The following is a 20,073-nucleotide window of genomic DNA, read 5'->3' as shown; positions in this document are numbered from 1 at the left end:
ACGATGACCTATCTCGCCGCACTCATAGCAAGCTCCTGTCGCCCAACGACAAACCCCGAAATGTAGCTTTCCATAACTTGCACACACCGGCTTGGCGTTACCTTCCTGATTTGAGTTACTGGAACTGTCTGTGCTCATTCTCTTCTTGGCGTTGAACGGAACTCGGCGATTATCATAATTCTGTCTCTTCCTCTGACCCTCACCTGAACTCTGGTATCGGTTTAAATTAGCTTTAGCCAGGATGGCCTTGTCCAGTACTCCAGCGTATGTCGGCATATTGAGCATATTGACCCGATCTTGTATCGGTCCACGTAACCCACTTTCGAACTTCCTCGCCTTTCGGTATTCGTCGTCAACCATATGAGGCGCATATCTCGCCAGTTCAGTAAAGGCACGATCGTATTCTGCGACTGTCTTGTTCCCTTGCATCAGATTCTGAAACTCCGTGGTTTTTCGGTCTCGGACGCTAAGGGGGAAATGCTTGTTATAGAACAACTCCAAAAGTTTTGCCCAAGTCAAACCCGGATTGCTTTCTCGGACCATCATCCACCACCTACGAGCATCGTCGTCTAATGTGAATGCTGCCAGAGATACCTTCTGGGCGTCTGTACTGGGGAAGATCTCAAACAACTTCTCCATCTCTAAAACCCATGCCTCGGCTTTCATTGGTTCTATACCTCCTTGAAATCTCGGCGGTTTCATTTTCTTGAACTCTCTGATTAGGGTTATCGTGTCGTTCCCATACAAAGCCTGCTGTAGAGGCACTTGTGGCACTGGAGGGGGTGGAGCTGTATAACGGCCATTCGTCTGCTCAGCCTGCGTGGAAGTCGTACCAGTATCCTATGGCCTAGGTTGTCTCTGCTCACGAACCAAGCCTTCGACTAACCTTTCCAATCTCTCTAATCTATCTTCTGAACGATCTCGGCCAACTGGAGGTCTACCTCTCCTCATGATGCTAGGAGGATGCAAGATGAGACTTTAAAATAACTGAACAGATAATTCGTATACAAGTAACAAATGTCTATGCCGAAATGATGCACACGTAGTCAAGTAGCAAGTAATATGATGCAATCCTAACATCATTCTAAGGAAAATCCTATGCTCTTTAGGACTCAAGGTGGGTGATTAACGTACTATAAGGATCTCGTGCTCTGATACCATTCTGTCACGCCCCCAAACCGCCCCTAGTAGTTTGGTGCCGTGATGGCCAGTAATCCGAGATTACCGAAGGCCGACTTACAAGAATCATACACAATCAGAGTATAAAATATGGGGCTTACAAGTGCGGAAGCAACATATATACATATACTGAATCTAATAGTCCATGAGAGCCGTGCTTAAGTCCAATGAAATGACATACATTTTTACAAAGTCTTACAACCTAGATACAATAAGGGAATGAGATACAAAATACATCTTGACCAAAAAGGCTTCTCAAGCCGACATATACAAGTACACATGAAATATAGACTAAGAAGCATAATCTTCAAGATGGTACAAAATGCTAATCCAAAACACGTCGGCAATGCACCCAAAAACACCTCGGCTACACGTCTAGGCCTCATTGCCTTCTTGCTCATCACCTACATATATATAGAGAGGGTGAGCTTGGATACTCAGTGAATGATATTAGAAATAAAGGTTTTGCATGATTGATATCCAAGATTTCTTTCAAAACAATACATAGCATACTTTACAATCAAGAGGGAAATCAAGTTCATTGCCGGCCTTTCAAGTTCTTTGGATATTATTACATCTACTTAATACAAGGGGGTGATGACAATTCCAAGACAAGAGTGCAGTTGCATTATAGTCCCCTGCAACTAAGGACTTTCAAGACAAGAGTGCAGTTGCATTATAGTCCCCTGCAACTAAGGACTTCCAAGACAAGAGTGCAGTTGCATTATAGTCCCCTGCAACTAAGGACTTCCAAGACAAGAGTGCAGTTGCATTATAGTCCCCTGCAACTAAGGACTTTCAAGAAATGTCATCAAAACAAGATAGTGCTTAATATACAAGTAGGGATAGTCATTCATGCTAGATCAAGTACTTTTCAAAACAAGGCAAGACGAGGTTTATGAAAGCAAGTGTAACATAGCTTTATTAAAAATACCACTCACATAGTTTCTTCAAACGTCGGAGTCGAGACAAGCCCAAGTCCTACAAACACATGGCAAAGCCTATTGAATGCACCTTCAACAAGTTTCGTATGTACACAATTGATTTCGGAAAACATGCTGGGCACCAACCAGGTCTAGGCCGAGGTTCCACACCTCCTCGCCGAGGTGTGTTCCCGAGGGCCTCATGCAAGGAAAAGAGGTCGGGAAACTCCGGGTTTCCCTCTGCTGATGAACATGAAGAACATGAGTGTGAAAACATGAAAAATATGAATGTTCAATCATAATCTGTCATCACAAATCTGGGATTTTCATGCTATGAGTTTGAAAACATGGACCTGGGTACCCGTACTTGGAATTCTTGCGGAAATAAACACAAAAACATGATTCTTTATGCAAGTTTTCGGATCAAAACAAGACTTTCTTGAAGAACACATGAATGTCATTTTCTCTTTCTAAAATCGAACTTCAAGACAATGCATGGCTTACAAATCGTATCCGATCATGCAATGCAATAACATGAACATAGAGAACATCATGAGCAGATCAAGAATCTAACCTTAGAACACGGATCTAACGGTTCGATCTCTAGGAATCAAGCTTGAAGATCTACTTCCTCACTCTAAAACTCCTTCTTCCTCCTAGAGTTTCTCTCTCTACAAGGCAAGGTTATGATACCAAATGATAGTTTTCTTTACCCGGTTCTGGGGTTAACCCTCTACTGAGACACGTGGCGGCGACTGGTTGGTTTTTTTTTCCTGAAAAGGTGGCTGACAGACCAGACAAAGCATGGTGGAAGGGTGTTCAACAAGTAAAGCGGTATGGGCTCTCTGACGAGGCAATGACATCGGCTAATAACAAGGCGTATTCAACAAGCTACACGGAATGGCACTCCGGCAATGGGTGACATCGGCTAACAAAAGGACTTCGGCAACTAAGGTGACAATGACCCGGCTAGGAAGGACAACACTTGACTAAGTTGTGCCACATCTTGGCCTAGATGCGCCACACCTCGGCCTAGGTCATACCACTCCAGGACGAGATCACTTGGGTGCAAGGTAACATCTCGGCTAATGTGTCAAGGCAAGGACGGAGGTCAACAAGGGGTTCCAAGATACTTCTAGACTGAGGATGACCTCGGCTTGGAATGATCTAGGCGTAACGTAACCTAGGCTTGGAATAACATCGGCTAGTATAACTCAGGCAAGGCGTGACCTAAGTTTTACATCAAGGAAGGAACAAGACAAGCACACTACACTTAGACAAATCACAAGGCTTCAAAACAAGGCATGGATCACATCCGCTCAAGCGAAACAAGTCACAAACATACACATACAAGCTTAACAAGTCATAATCATACCGATGCTCATGAACATGATGAGGACATAAAATGTGGGTTCCTACAGCAACATACATCCTCAATACCACTGTCCAGTGAATGCATCAAGACAGCCTATACTCAGCTCCCCTGCCTTAAACAATAGTGAACCTGGTGCAAATTAAAAACTACATCATTAATGGAGAACTTTACTTTGGCTGGGGAGGATTTTACCCACAAAGCGATTCTTACTTTGACAACCTCACATAAGTCTTCTAAATTTGGTTGAGCACCATTAAAGATACAATCATTCCGATGCTTCCAAATGGACCAAAGGACAGCCAAAGGCACAACCTTCCACATCACTTTCTCAAGCTTCTTCATCTTGCAAAATGACCACCACTGCAATAGCCCTTCCACTGAGTTTGGCATCACCCACTGAACACCCCACCACTTCAGAATCTGAGACCACAGTAGCCAGACAAATGGGCAAAAGAGCTAGATATGATTGATTGATTCCACCTCATTTTGACAAAAAACACAGCTAACATTGGCAGCCTCATCTAAAATCCCAAATCTTTGGAGATAGTTGGATGTTTTCACCTTGCCTAACCAAGCCAACCACCCAAAGAATTTAACTTTTGTTGGTGCACAGTTGTTCCATACTTCCCTTGCCACCTTCCTATCAGGACCCAATAATGATTCACATTTTCTATAACCTGAAGCAACAGAATACGTCCCAGAGGAATCAGCCCTCCACATCCATATATCGGGCGATATGACCCTCACAGTCGGTGCACTCCTGAGTAAGGTATGTAACCTATTCACCTCCTCCTCTTCCCAAGCCAACAGAGGTCTCCTAAACTCGAAAAGCCAATCCTGGATCCCTCTACTCCTGGTATAGAAGTCAGCCACTACTCCATCTTTGACAGTAGAGAGAGAGAACAGTCTGGGAAATTCATCCTTTAAATACAACTCCCTTGCCCATTTATCCCTCCAGAATTGTGCTCTCCTACCATTCCCCAAAATAATTGCAGAGTTCTCAAGATAGAAATTATGTAATACAGGCTTAGAGGTAATTGCAGTAACTATTTTTTTTTTTGATCGGCAAAAAGAAGTCTTTATTGATGAATTATAAGAAGAATTACATCAATAAATGGGAGCTTGGAGCTTAAACAAGCTCCAACCTCCAAGTTGGTGAGAAACCAACGAGCAAAACCAACAGAGCAAAAAACTAGAAAATCAGAAAATCGGCTAAGGGAAATTAAATGGCCCTACTCCTACAATGGAGCTGTAATCATCATGCTCAGTGTGTGAGCTGGTAGGAGACTCAACTGTGTTGACCAGGTGATCCTCATACACAAGGATAGGATGAAGTAAGCCCTTACACTCCAAATTGATTGTTGAATAGATGAACCCCATGCAGGATGTCACCACTTTAATCCTGGTAGAGGAAAAGGACTTAGGTTGATTAACATCACCCTCTAAGCTAAGAACTGACCCCCACAAGCTGCCAATGTTGTTTAGTGTGCTTCTATTCCAGAAGTTAAGGGGTATGCCAAAACATCTTAACCACAAGCATCTCTCCTGCTGGATTTGAAGACCTGGCTGCCATTCTAATACAAACTAGCTCCAGTCTTTAAACCACACCTTCATATTGTGGACGTTAGATTGCATCTCCTCGTGGGAATTAAAAGTTACGACTACATCACGACCACCTCCCTTTCTGACCACGGCCTGCAATATCCCTTTCTCCTCGAGGGCCTCTCTAATACTATTTACAGTGTAATCCATATGTAGTCTGATTATAGCACTGTCATATAGCCATCCGTGGCCATCTTCGTTTGCTTTAATGGTCGTACAAGCTTCCTCATTGAGTTTGCCGCCTTTTAGTGAATCTGCGAATGTTCTAGAGCCAACTAATGGCGTTTGACCCCTCGTTGTGGTTGTTTCAACAGCACCTCTATTGTTCTGAACCCGCCTCTGGCTTTGTACATCTCTGTTATTCCTATCGTAAGAAGCGATGTTGACTGCTAGCACCTTATCATCCACCAAGAGGCCATTTGCTTTCTGAATAGCAACGTCTGATGCAACAGGACAGCCAAATCTCACAAAACCAAATCCGGAGTTTGACACTCTCCTTCTTTTGAAAGGAATGAAAACATCGCTCACAATGCCGAACTTGGAGAACAGCTTGAACAGGGATTTAGCATCCATGGAACAAGGAAGGTTGTCCACGAATATTGTGTGGAGGCCGCGCCTAACTTCCTTACCCCATGCTCCACCTTTTCGCCGTTGCTTCACCACAGGGATTCATCCTCCTATACCATTAGGTGGTCACAAGTTACTTGCTCTCCCACTCTCTCTTTTCATTAGGATCTCGTTTTCCTATGAAAAATACCCAAAGTGCATATATGATATTTGCAGTAACTATGTCAGACCAAATTTTTGAGCCTCTACCTCTTCCTTCCAAATCTGGCAGCCATCTTCCACCCTCCATGTTATATTTTGAGCATATGACTTCCTTCCATAGCGAGTGATTTTCCACCCCAAACCTCCACCACCATTTCAGTAGGAGGCACTTATTCATATCAATGATTCTTCTGATTCCCAAACCTCCCAAAGTTTTGCTCTTGGTAGTATTCTCCCAACTAACCATGTGAACTTTCCTTCTAAGATCTGATCCCCCCCAAAGAAACTTAGCTTGAATTTTGTCAATTTCCTTTGCCACCCCCTCGGGTATTTTGAATAGTGACAGATAATAAGTAGGCAAGTTGCTCATAACGGATGATACTATTTCTACCTCTAATGGTTTTATAAATGTGGTTTGGAAAATAAGTTATAAAGCAGTTATATTAAAATAAAAATTAACATCATACAAAATAATAAAAAAGAAAAAAAAATCAATTCTACTAACTAAAACAATTTATGTATGTAATTTTTTAAGATATTCTTTCTATTTTTTATTTGAGTAAATTATATCATTAATCTTTGTAATTTAAGTAAACTCTCAATTTGATCCTTATAATTTTAATTCAAATAATTTGTACCTTAGACTTTCAATTTTATTTTAATTAATGTGGCATTTTTGTTATACGCTGTTAACATTTTAAACAAAAAAAAAACCACATGCAAAACTAGATTGCTCAAAGTAAAATTCCAATGAAACTATAGACAAACTACAACAATGATTTTTTTTTTTTTTTTGTTTAGCATAAAAAAGATAACTTTATTGATGAAAATCAATGTTTCTTTTGAATTTTAGTTTGCTCTTTATAGTTTTGCATGTCGTCTTTTTATGTTCAAAACTACAACGATAAATGATGGAGGGAATAGATTGTAACAAAATTAAAAGTATATGATTAAAATTATCAAATTGAAATTATGAGGACTAAACTAAAATTTCACTCAAACTAGAGAGCCCAATAGTGTAATTTACCTTTTATTTTGAAAAAGGACAATACATTAGTTTTTAATAGTTTTAGGAACTCAATGTTCAATCCATGATAATTTTTTTATGTAAATTTGAGCAACCCAAGTCAAACTCGGGCTCTTTACATTTCAACAATTGACACTTTTGACGACTAAATTTTTAGTCGTTAAAAGTCAACTTTTAGTTGTCGAAGTATTTTAGCGACTAAAATATTTGGTTACAACGTTAGTCGTGGAAGAATTATCGAGAGAGGTAATTGGCGACTAAAACTATTTTAGTCTTCAAATGTACTAAATTGCCGACTAATTTTTTAATTACCAAAAGCATTGAAACAAAATTAAATATTACATTTTTAGCGACTAAATTTTTTTTCTTACATCCTATTATTTTTTTAGCTACTAAATATATTAGTCAGCTAAAGTAACTATTGTGTTTTGGTTACTAATATTTTAGTTGCCTAAAGTCAAATGTTTTTGCCTACTAAAGGTTTAGTCGCCTAAAGTCTGATTTTTTTGGTTACTAAGATTTTAGTCGGCAAATATTTTGTGTTTTGATTACTAAACGTTTGATCGCCTAAAGTCTCATGTTTTTTGCTACTAAATTTGAAGTCGGCAAAGTTTTTTGTTGTTCAGCTTATTTTTTGTAGCTACAAAATATTTTAGTAGCCAAATGTCTGATTGTTTTTTGGCTATGAAATATTTTAGTCGCCAAATGTCTGATTGCTTTTGTACTGCTAAACTTTTAGTCACCAAAATCATTTTTCCAATTTATTTTATTTTATTTTATTTTTTATTTTTTAGCTACTAACAATTTAGTAGCTAAAATATGTACTTCCTTTTTTACTAGGAATTGTTTAGTCGCCAAAAACATGATCTTATATTTTATCGCAAAATTATAATTTCTTCACAACCTGTCTGTATTCTATGCAACCTATAATACATATATAAACAACACAAAACATATATTATCAATCATTCCACAATCTGCATCAATTTTACTTCCAACCATTAAAACATGAATAACTTCAAATGTTAAATTCCATACAAACCAACTATTGTCCAAACTAAATAATAATTCCATACAAAATATATAATCATACAAAAATTCAGCCCACCATATACAAAAAAATACATTTACTACCATGCGAAATGGCCATTTTGCGTGGTATAAATTACCATTGTAATCTGTATTATGACAAAAGATGATCTATGTACCATGGCAAAAGCTTATCTATGTACCACGCTAGTAATTATCAATTGGTTTCCAAAAGTTATTTATATCAATAATACTAAACTACACAAACGCAGAGAATGAAAAAAGTATTAGTTGTATACAAAAGTGTAATTTCTCCTCCATACACCAATACCATGCGAAATAGCCATTTGGCGTTGTACAAATTGCCATTGTAATCTGTATCATGACAAAAGGTGATCTATGTACCACGGCGAAAGGTTATCTATGCACCACGCCAATAATTATCAGTTGGTTTCCAAGAGTTATCTGTATAAGTAATACTAAACTACACAAAAGCAGATGCCGACAAAAGTATTAGTTGTATACAAAAGTGTAATTTCTACTCCATACACCAAAATGGATTATCCACAAGTCCAAGCCAAAAGCCATCTATACAAAAAAAAAAAATAATAATAATAATAAATAAATAAAATAAAATAAAATAAAATAAAATTGTTACAAAATATCAATTGATTCAGATATGGGGAAAAACTTGCATTTAGGGTAGAGCAATCTATAAACGCCTTTTTAGAAATAAAATCATATATATGTATCATGCAATATTTATTCCAACCAAACTACACAATCTATTCTGTAATTTCTTCGTCCTATAAATATACAAAGGCAATTATCAGAATCTGTTGATGTTATTTTCATAAAGCTGTCAATCTTTAGAACTAGAGTTGGTGAGGTTTCCTTTTTATCTACATGCCCTAGTTATGGTTGTAAATTGTAGAGGCTGTAAACATATACTACATCAGACCTGCAGCTTTCCATTGTCATACTAATTTGAGGTTCTCTTTCTAAGTTTCATATTGTTATTTTCATAGATGACCAATGTGTCGCCCTTCTTGAGGAATTTGCAAAGGATCCTGAGCTATTGTCTCCCAGATCTGTGAAGTTTCCTTGAGCATGCTTGAGGTTCTAATTTTTATTATTTTGGGGTGAAATGACTAAACATAATGTGTTGTGAAGTACTTCTTTATGCAGATACCTCAAGTTAAGGAACTTTCATACTAAATTCAATTCCTTGCAATCTGCAATTAGTCTGGTTATTTTATCTACCAGTCTATGAAAGAAATAATCTAGCTCCAATATGAAGATTATCTAACGCCTTAGAGGAATACAATATGTAATTTGTTATGTCTGAGTTTGAGAGGCCAATCATCATATCATGAGGTGAACTTCTATAATGAAATAGAAAAGTTAAACATGTAGCAACACATTTTTTATTAGTTTGTCCTGTGGCACTTCTTGTACCTTTACAAAATGTAGCGGCGAGCACCCAACTTACGCGTGTTAATTACATTTTGTTTGTTGTCACAGGTCCTATTTCTCATAGGAAAGCTGTCTGTGATAGCCAAACAGTGGTTTAGAGGCTGTTTTGAATTTTCACCCCCGAAACTCCATTTTTCGACTAAGTTGAAGGCGTTTTCGGCTCTAACTCCCAACCTATGCATGCTAATTACATTTCGTCTATTGTCACGGGTCTTATTTGTTACAGGGAAGCTGGCCATGACAGCCATACGATGGTTTGGGGGCTATTTCGAATTTTCACCATCGGAACGCCTTTTTCGACTAAGTTTAAGGCATTTTTGGCTCTAACTCCCAACCTACGTGTGATAATTGAATCACATCTATTATCAATGGTCCTCTTTGTCATAGGAAAGCTAGTCTTCATAGCCATGCAGTGGTTCGGGGGCTGTTTTGAATTTTTGTCACCAGAATGCCCTTTCTCAATTAAATTAAGGTGTTTTTGGCTCTAACTGTCAACCTACGCGTGTTAATTACATTTCGTCTGCTGTCGTAGGTCTTATTTGTTATGGGAAAGCTAGCCTGATAGCCATATGGTGATTCGGGGGCTGTTTTGAATTTTTGCCACTAGAACGCCCTTTTTCGACTAAGTTATTTAAGGCGTTTTTGGCTCTAACCCCCAACCTACACGTGCTAATTACATTCTGTCTATTGTCACAGGTTCTATTTGTCACAGGAAAGCTAGCGGTGATAGCCATACGGTGATTGATTTGGATGTTACTTTCATTAATTGGCTAGTCAGAGAATGTTTGAAGTAAGAGGGATTTTGGGGGACCAATTTGTGGTTGATTCAGATACTATAACTTGTTTATATAGGAGGTGGAATCTGACTGGGATCCCATGTGTACATGCTGTGGCAGTAAAAATCCTTGTTATGAGGAACCAGTAGCTTTTGTGGATCATTGGTATAGAAATGATACATACTTGAGAGCATGTAACCACATTATATATCCAATCAATGGGTAAGACATGTGGCTCAAAACATGTCTTCCAAAAATTAAGCCACCAGGGTATTCTATAAAACCTGGTGTAGCTTGCTTTTCGTGCTCTTTTCGGATACGATAGCCCTACAGTTTGAACTCCCGTGATTCTGAATCTAATTTCACAAGTGCAATGTAAAACGGATAAATACAAACAGTTCAAATCTGACAATTCTTTTGGAAAATTGTTTTTGAAGCAAAAATGCCAAAAATGGACTACATTGCCAGATTACAGAGTCACCACCAAAATATTTTTGAGAAATTTAAGAAACTCATGACTCGTGCCAAAGGCCACGTGTCCGTCATCACCAAAGTGTCTCAGCTCGGGAACTTAGGTATGAGACAGAAATGTCATAATTTGAGCACCCCATTCACCCGATCAAAGATCGACCTTTACTAATCATGATGTGAGTCTTATTTACATTATATGCTCTTGTTCCGATTATTAGGCTAATTTACTATGTGATGCACACAAGTATAGACTAATTTGTAAAAGTTGGAACACTTTGATTTCATGTTTGTTTTGAAAAGTTTTTGAATGTCTCACTTTGAAAAAGTGATCTCATACGTACATTGATCAAATCATCCCAATTTAAGCAATTAGCCTTCATCCATAGGCATTCAAGAGTTATATCAATTAAGCACTTAGCCTCATGGTAAATATGCTCGATATGGAAACACTAACACTCATGCAATATGCTAAAGCAATGAATACTCACCTAGTATTCAACCGAGGCAAGCCAAAAGAAATAAAATAGTTAGAAAAATGCATGATCCTAATGATGTAGAATAACTAATGCAACACATGCAAAAAATGCAACTAATAGGTTCAGTTTATTTAACATGGCATATGAATCAATTTGATAGCATGCGGTGAAACACGTATTTACATAATTAATGTACGACCATAAAGTTAGAATGATGTGCCAAAACCAATGCATGCAAAACATATGGATGCAAGTCATGGAAAATGCTAAATGAAACATGATTCTCCATGCTATCCATCATAAGCGAGTAAATAAAAGAGAAAAAAAAGGGGGGGGTTGGAAGACATACACGATGTTACAAATTCGCCCTCGCGTAGGAGGGTCCAAATGAATGTGCTAACTAATTACTAACTTAACTAACTATTACAACTATTACATTACCAAAGAAATAAATTAACTACACTAGTTAATTATTGAATCCAATTAATTAATTAATTACAACACGAAATTAATTAACTAAACTATTACAAGTCCAAAGGAACTAATTAATTATTTAACTAATTAACTAAGAGCTACGTAAACTAATTAAACTCAAGCGGGGGTTAAGGAACCACACGTGCTAATCCCGGAAATGTCTCTGTTTTGTTGCCAGAACTATTCTGTTTGCAAAAAATACTTTTGTTTTTGCCTCAGCTTTTTCTCTATTGTGCAGGAAAATGACACTGCCTGGCTGAAAAGAAGTGGCCGGCCGACCAGGGAAAGTGGTCGGCCGGATAGTTTTGGTACTGCCCTGCTATAGAAGAAAAGAAAAAGAGCAGAAACAGAACGTTTTCAAGGGATGTTTATCCTCTCTGCCTCTCCCTATCATGTAATTGATCAAGGGAAATGGTTGGCATTGATTCTTAAACCATTATCATCATTAACAAGTATGAAATGGCTCAAGACTCAATAGGTTCAATTAACGTCCGATTGAACCTAACTTGATTTTATTATCTTGTTCTATTTTAGTCAAATTTTATTGCCTCTTTTACTTACCTTTCCATTCATTAGTTATTTTAGTCCAACAATGAGATTTAAGTCCACTAATGGAGAAAAGTGTCAAACAAGAAGTTATTTTTGGCATGAGAGAGATGTAATGCCTTAGTAATCAATCTCCGAAGAGATTAAACCATTAAGCATGGAAGGGTCTCTTTTTCAAGCTTAAACAACACTCGGTTGAAACAACTCTCAAAGAAATAAAAAGCCAAGAAAGGAGGGAGAATGCAGAGATGATTATGTGTGAACACGGGCATGAAAAGCATAAAATAGATGCTATCAACTTAAATAGGTTGGTGTCTAAGGCCTGAACCACCAAACCTATAAGGACTACTACACTACAAGCCTACTATACAAAGCATAAATGAAACAAACACACTAAAACAATCCTAAAACTCACAAAAACAAGTGCTGAAATTATCATGGAAAAGCTAGAAAAGTAAGCTAAAACAACGGAGAAATTAAGCTAGTAAATAAGCTTAAGGAGGGTGGCTTACCCCTCCACTTTTGGGACTTCAAAACCACTTTTTAGCCTTTGAAAAACTCTGAAAATCAATAGAAAATGTTGGAAAATAGATGGGAAACACAAGGGCAAAAGCTTAGAAACTAAGGTTCAAAGAAGGGTGGTTAACTCCTCTACCTTGGATAACTTTAAGCCACAAGTTTCAGCCCATAAAAATAGTGGGAAAACAATCCAAAAGTAGCAAGTAAAGTTAGGAAAGAAACGGTATAAAGAAGCTAGAAGTTATACCTCTTAAAGAGGAGTAACACTTTGATTCACAAACCAACAATTTCTCAATCGCAAGTGCTGAAATTCAAGTTCAAGAACCTCAGCAAGGAACCCTAAAAATTTGGTCTAGGGAGTATAGATAGAGAGTGTATAGGTTGCAAGATAGAGAGAGAGAGAGAGAGAGAGAGAAAGAGAGATATTTTCAAGAATTTTGCACTTCAGAAATTTTTCTAACCTAAAAACATAAGGTATGGCTCTCTATACATAGAATAATTGGTTAATATCTCAGAAATATCTATATTGAGCCAGTTGGTGCAGTGCATGCACATGGGGGAACAACTGGCAGTAAATATCTTCTCTACCGAAATACCTGGCCGGCCGACCACTAGGGGGATGGCCATCCACTTTTTTCTGGCCAGCCACTAGTTGGCCTGCAGGACTCTAGGTGGTCAGGCTTGGAAAAATACTATTTTGGTCCAAAAGTGGTGCAAGGTTAGTAGGCTTCTAAGACTCAAAACTAAGGCTTTTTGTTGAGAAAATTGAACGTTTGTACAACGTATAAATTTATCATTGGGTGATCAAACTGAGGCGCCCAAGTCTTAAGTGCGGTTAAAAATAGGGTGTCAGGCCACAACAACAGATGAGCTAGATGAGCTACCTAAGAAGCCTACCAAGTTGAGGAAATACCAAACATCATTGAAATGCACAAAGTGTGGGAACTCAGGTCACAACAACAGAACATGCAAATTTGACACAGGTGCACAAGGGCAAAGTGAAAAAGAAATGCCAAGGACAAGGTATAATATTGTCTAACATGGTTCAATATTTTCTAACATGGCTTAATATTTTTTAGCAATTGGTTTATGTGAAGCAACAAGGCGAGTAGCAAACAAGCAATTATAACAGAGCTCAATCAGCTCTAACATCAAGTCAACTCCACCAGGTTTTATGCAAGCATCATCACCTGGGGTTTGTGCTTATTTGCTCTCAGTTAATATGGGAGCTTTGCTTTAGTCTATTCCTCTTCAAGAACTACAGGCAATAAAATTAATACCATTACTCCTGTGTGTGGACTGTGATCTCCTTAATTTTTATTCATCACTCATTTCTGATAAATTTCTATTTTCAATAGAAGTTTTTTAACCATAAATGCAATTTACATATGTATCTATCATAAATTTACTTTCTCTACAAAATATTTGCAAAGGTGTATTTGTAATTTACCCCTAGTTGTGATTCTCATTTTAGAAATCAGACAAATGCACCCATTCTATCCAAATACATCAAATATGGAGCACTTTCAAAACAGAATTATAGATACACTTCGAAAGTGTATATATCAGCAACAAACTCATAGTCAAACTAATGAAAGAGAAAGGAAAAAAAAGGGGGGAAATGTATAAAACTAGTAAAATCAAACCATATTTAGGACATCAAACCCATACTAGTTTAGAAATCAATCCACAACAACCAAACCCATTTAAAAAATGAACACTAAATTCAATTGAATCACCCTTATAAAACCCTAAAGCCACAATCAGAAAAGGGGGAAACAGATGAAGAGAGAGATAGATAGAGAGAGAGACACAGAGAGATAGACAGAGAGAGACTGTGAGCGAGAGAGAGATACACAAACAGACCGAGAGAGAGAGAGAGAGAGAGAGAGAGAGAGGGAACTTGTGATCTGCGACTATGCCGTTAGTGATTTGCGGCCGTGGCAATGTCCACAATACGGTGGATTGAGGTGAGGTGTTTCTCTGTGAGGTTTGGTGAACAACAGTCATTGTGTAAGAGGTTTGAATGTTGTTTTGTGTAATACAGAAAGGGACGGGCAACAACAAATGAGTTCACGCCCTAAAAAATTTCAACCTTTAGCGACTAAACTCGATTTTTTGTTGGCAAACGGATACTTACTGGCGACCATCCTATTTGGTAGCCATAGGTAAATCAACGGTGACTATTGTATTGGTCACCAAAAGTATTTGGTGTCTAAATCTCCTTTTGGTCGGAAAAAAGTAATATTTGCTGACTAAAATGTTTAGTCACGAAAGAGTAACCATAAAAATATACCTGGTTTTTGGCGACTGACATTTATTTTGTTAGCCAAAAATAATATATGACGACCGAAAAATAATTTAGTAGCCTAAAATTTAGATAACGGCGACTAATATACTTTTTACTCGCGAAAAGTGACATTTTTGCCGACAAAAAAGAAATTTAGTCGCCAATAAGTAATATTTCCCGACTAAAAAATTTTAGTAGGTACATCCTTAACCAACACCAACTAATACATATTTCAGTCACCAAAAGTGACATTTTTGCCCACTAAATTCCTTTTAATCGCCAAATTTGGTCGCAAAAAATGCAAATTCTTATAGTGTTAGTACAAGCTTTGGCTTAAGAAAGCCATAAGATTGACATCTTCCTTTTGATATTTCAAAATTGAATACTATGTTACCGTATATAGTTTTGACAATCCACGGACAACACCATTTGAGCTGCAATTTCATATATTATCTACCAAAATTGTGTTTAGGGACTATTTTTACCTAAGGAGCATCATTTTTATTAAAATTAAGACTTAGTGTTAGACTTATTTATTTTGATGATTTATTTAATTATGTTTTAATTTATTTGGAAGAGAAAAATAGAATCAAAATTTATTTTGATGATTTATTTGAAAGAGAAAAATAAAATCAACATTTATTTTGATGATTTTATATTTTAATAAAATCAAAATTTATTTTGTCCTATTATTTCTCACATAAACTTTTATCTAAATGTTGTTAGAATGTATTTAATATTTGATTAAATTAGAGGTTCAAACAGCCCAGCACAACAGCAGTTCAAAAGGTTCAAGTGGAAGATATTCAAATTTGTAATAATGGAGTGGAAGATATTTAAATTAGTAATGATGGAAGTACAACAGCTATAAACGGTTATAAAGGTTCAAAAGGCCAAAAGGTTCAAGTGGAGGATATTCAAATTAGTAATGATGGAAGTACAACGGTTATAAACGGCTATAAAAGTTCAAAAGCCAAAAGGTTCAAAAGGTTCAAGTGGAAGATATTCAAATTTGTAATGATGGAGAGGAAGAAATTCAAATTAGTAATAATGGAGTACAACGGCTATAAACGGTTATAAATTCAAATAAATACAACGGCTATAAATTCAAATGAATACAACGGCTATAAACGGTTATAATTTTCATTATATATACCAAAGCTTCTAATGTAAACAAGTTACAAAAACCTGAAAATATTTTTTGATCTATAATCACTCACATTTATTCTCTGAAATTATACATTGAGCCTTATAGCATTAAGCCCATCTTTCTTGTGTGAGATTTACAGAAAAATCAAAGTTTCATTTTATATATCTATCTTTGAGAGATATTTATTGTAAGATTTCTTTGAAAGCAAAAATACCATTTCATCTTGTAAAAGTGTTGCAAACACTGTGTTCTTGAAATCTTGAGAGCGATTGTGAATCACCTAAAATTTGCAAGGGTTTGGGCTTGTGAAGTCTATGTAAAATCCGTAGAGGATTGCTCCATTTGTAAAGAGGTTGCCAGCACCCCTATGAAGCTAGAAGATAGTGAAAAATCTCAAGTGAAAAGTGAAGCTTGAGGAGTGGATGTAGGCTTGGTTAAAGCCGAATCATTATAAATCTGTTTGTCTCTTCTTCCCTAATCTCTTTACTTTCCTACTACTGCTATAGCTATCAAATATTCATGTGTTAATCATTTGATTTACCTTGTATGTTAGTTATATATTCATTGTTATTTTGCTTGATCATTTACTGCTAAGTTCATCACTGTGCTTGTTAATAATTTGTTGTACTAGTAGTTAATTTTATTGGGGTATTATTAATTTTAATTTGTAGAAATCTAATTCACCCCCTCCCCTCTTAGGTTGGTTTTTGGGTAACACTTAGCTATGTCAGATATTCCTTGGTGATAAAATTACTATATCTTCAATGCAATAGTGCTCATGGACCAACCCTAAAGGGTTGGCCTGGTGATTAAGGCATGGGGTTTAGGGGTGTGCTCCCTTCAAAATCTCAAGTTTAAAACCTCTTAGGTGTAAATAATTTCTTAGGGCTAGTCCCTACGGGATTTTGACTCAGTTTTAATTGGGCCCTTCGCTAGTAGATGGGGAATAGGTTTATGAATTAAGTCGGTTCAGTGAGCCAAATATCGAGTTTTAAAAAAATTGGTGCTCTTCAACCACTAATAGGCCTAATGGAATACCATTTCCCACAAGCCCATTTTCAAAATGATTTTGACTTTAGCCAAAATAATATTTTCAAAAACGAGTGGAACATCCACTTAATCAACTCCAAATTATTTACTTTTCAAAAAAAAAATTATGTTTAATTCTAGATATATCAATTTGGAGTTAACTAAATACATGTGGGTGAACAAAATCGTTAAAAATTATGCTAAAGAATGAAGTAAGATTGGGCTTATTGGCCAGCCACGTATAGCCGCAGACTGCCAATCAAACCGCAGGTCAATACCTACAGCTGCAATTACAGGTTTGCGGCTCAAGAGGAAACATGTAGTTGTGTTAAGGATGTGTAGCCGCTCATCTTACACGTGCATCTACATGCTTTTGTTGTATGTGCGCAAGTTTGATTTTGTGAGATATTGTTGCGTAAGTGTTTTGTTGAATGCATACAGATTTGATTTCATGAGATTTTGTTTGCCTTTCCGACTTCAGATACACATGTTAGGCAAAATGTGTATACTTGCCTCCCTAGTCTCCTAGAGCTATATATGGTCCTATCTCCCTTCTCTTTTAAAAAGGAGAAGTCGTTGGATAGCAAAATCAAGTCCAAACTTTGTCGGTATACAGTAACTTAAAAATTCCAACCCTAATTCCAGCAATCTAAAAGTGTTCTTAAGCCACCAAAAGCAAAAGTCAAGAGATACCAAAAATCCTAAAATTGAGAGGAGCATCCTTGAGCGCCACCTTTACTAGTTTAGGTTTTTTTTTTTTTTTCTATCAATTTGTTCAACAAACTAGAGGTAAAATCCTTGTTTACCTACTTTTTTACATATTTTTGTCATGGCTTTCACTTTTGATAATGTTTAGATAGCATTCAAGCATATTTCACTTTTTTGCACTAGTTTTAGGATCGTATTTGCATAGTATTAATCTTGTTTTCATGGTATCACTGGAGTATAATTTTGGTGAGTCTTTTTCCCTTTCTTTTGCTAACATGGATCCTCTGCCACGGTTTCATGCCATGGTCCTTGCGGTGCTTTCAAAATGACGTCATTTTGGAACATAGTTTTGTTTTTTTTCCTCTTTTCTTTTCTCTTTTAGCTTTCAAACTAGAGAAACCAAGAGGGATGGGCAGCAGCAACGACACAACAAGGTGGTACCAGAGACTCCAATGGGACCTTGTGGCAAGGGATTGATACCCAAATTTTCACTTCTTTGCAACTGGGTGTTCTTAAATTCATAATCTAGAGTGTTTGCCCTATATGGGTTATTGACAAGTTTCAAGTCTCTGGTTTCATGGATCAAAGGGCCTTATGATTTAGAGGTTAAGTCTTCAAAAGGTTGATTAAATTTTTGGTTTCCACTTGTAAATTTTATCTCAGTTTGATCAAAAGCTTAAATTCTGACTCTTAAACCCATTACCATTAACAGAACGGTCACTCACACTCTTCAAACCACCAAGCTCATTTCAATTTTTACAAGAAACCCTAGACCCATCATTCAAATTCTCAGTTTCAACACAATTTTCATGTCTTAAACATACCCATTGTCATTACAAACAAAAACCCAGAGCCTAGAGGGCTTATCGAGTGATTCGAGCTTGCCAAACTCATTGATCGTGCACCGAACGTCATCATCCGAAATGATCAACACCAAAGGGGCTTTATCGCCGTTGATTGGGAGTTAGTTAATATTTGAAATCTTCAATCAGAACCTTGAAAAGAAGATGAAAATGATTGGGGGTGGTTGGGTTGCCGATGACAAGAGAGAAATGGAGACGGAGGAACTGAATATGGCCTCGCCACTACCACCGTCATCGTCGCCTATCTTTTTGTCTCTTTGGTTTTCTTTTTTGGATGGGGTGTCTCTTTGGTTTGAGAGCTAGGGGAAGAAAAAAAAGGGGTTCCAAAATGATATCATTTTGAAAACACCGCAGGGACGACAGAGGATCTGGACGCTTCTTTTGTATTCATTGAATGTGTTAACGTTGTTTTCCATAAACAACATGATGTCATGATTTTACCTACTATATTTGTTTCTCAATGGTGTATGCTTGATTGAGGATAATATTGCTTAATTAGAGTGGTTCTATCTCATTTTTTAAAAATACCCATTTTTTGAAACATTCCATTTTTTTATTTTTTATTTTTGAGGGGGGGAGGGGGGGGAGGGGATACCTTCTTAAAATGATTTTTAGTAAGGTAAGGATGTGCAAGTGTGAAAGCATTTTAACATAGGGGATATAGTCCTATTTATTTAGATGATAGGCTTAGTTTAAAAGCAATAAATGAAATAAAATGAGTAAGTGGAATTAAAAAAGTATTTCCTCCATCTCATTTTGTTGGTCCACTATTCCATTTTGGGATGTCCCAAAATGACAGTCCCATTTAAAAAGTCAAAGTACAAAAAAATATTTGATTTTCCAAAACTACCCCTTCTGGAGTAATTATACATATATCAAAAATTCAAAAAGATAGGGGCATTGTTGGAAAAATATTTTGAAATTTAAATTTAAGTATAATGATTGCATGCCTCCTTAAAAAGTAAGAATCCCAAAAACGAACCATGAAATTGGGATAGAGAGAGTATATAAATTTCACAAAAATAAATTAGTAGAGGCCAACCTTTAAGATTAGGCAAGAGATGTGCTCAATTAATTACATTCCCTTTTCGTATCTAAACTCCCGAACTAAGATGTTTGGTTATGACGGACCAATTGCCTGAATTAATATGGAGTTAGAGTTTCCTAATTTTCCTAGATGGCTCCAAATTTAGAGAATCAATGTAGTTTTGGAAAATTGTAGGCTATACGATTTGGATATTTGAATTTTCATAATGGCTCGATATGTCCCTCAATAAATATAAAATAGAATCGAATAACTTGTGGGGAAATTTATTTATTACCAATTTTAGCCCTCATTGATTCACAATCGAATATGAGAAGTCAAATTTGGTGTGTGGGCACCCCTTAAAA

The 20,073-nt window shown here is 36.8% G+C and overlaps 1 protein-coding gene across 1 annotated transcript; it reads right to left on the bottom strand.

The window, feature by feature from the left end:
* Nucleotides 1–3,535: 3,535 nt before the first annotated feature.
* Nucleotides 3,536–5,050, bottom strand: LOC145800670 (uncharacterized). Its single transcript, XM_082890393.1, has 4 exons — nt 5,001–5,050; nt 3,985–4,447; nt 3,702–3,897; nt 3,536–3,606 (listed from the first exon to the last, which is right to left on the bottom strand). Exons 1-4 carry the CDS (start codon nt 5,048–5,050, stop codon nt 3,536–3,538), a joined length of 780 nt encoding a protein of 259 aa, XP_082746519.1.
* Between the last annotated feature and the right edge of the window lie 15,023 nt (nt 5,051–20,073).

The sequence above is a fragment of the Camellia sinensis genome, chromosome 10, assembly GCF_055761805.1.
Source record: "Camellia sinensis isolate YWXY chromosome 10, ASM5576180v1, whole genome shotgun sequence".
NCBI classification, from domain to species: domain Eukaryota; kingdom Viridiplantae; phylum Streptophyta; class Magnoliopsida; order Ericales; family Theaceae; genus Camellia; species Camellia sinensis.
Note: the sequence above shows the minus strand (reverse complement) of the source record. Positions and strands in the feature narration are given on the sequence as shown.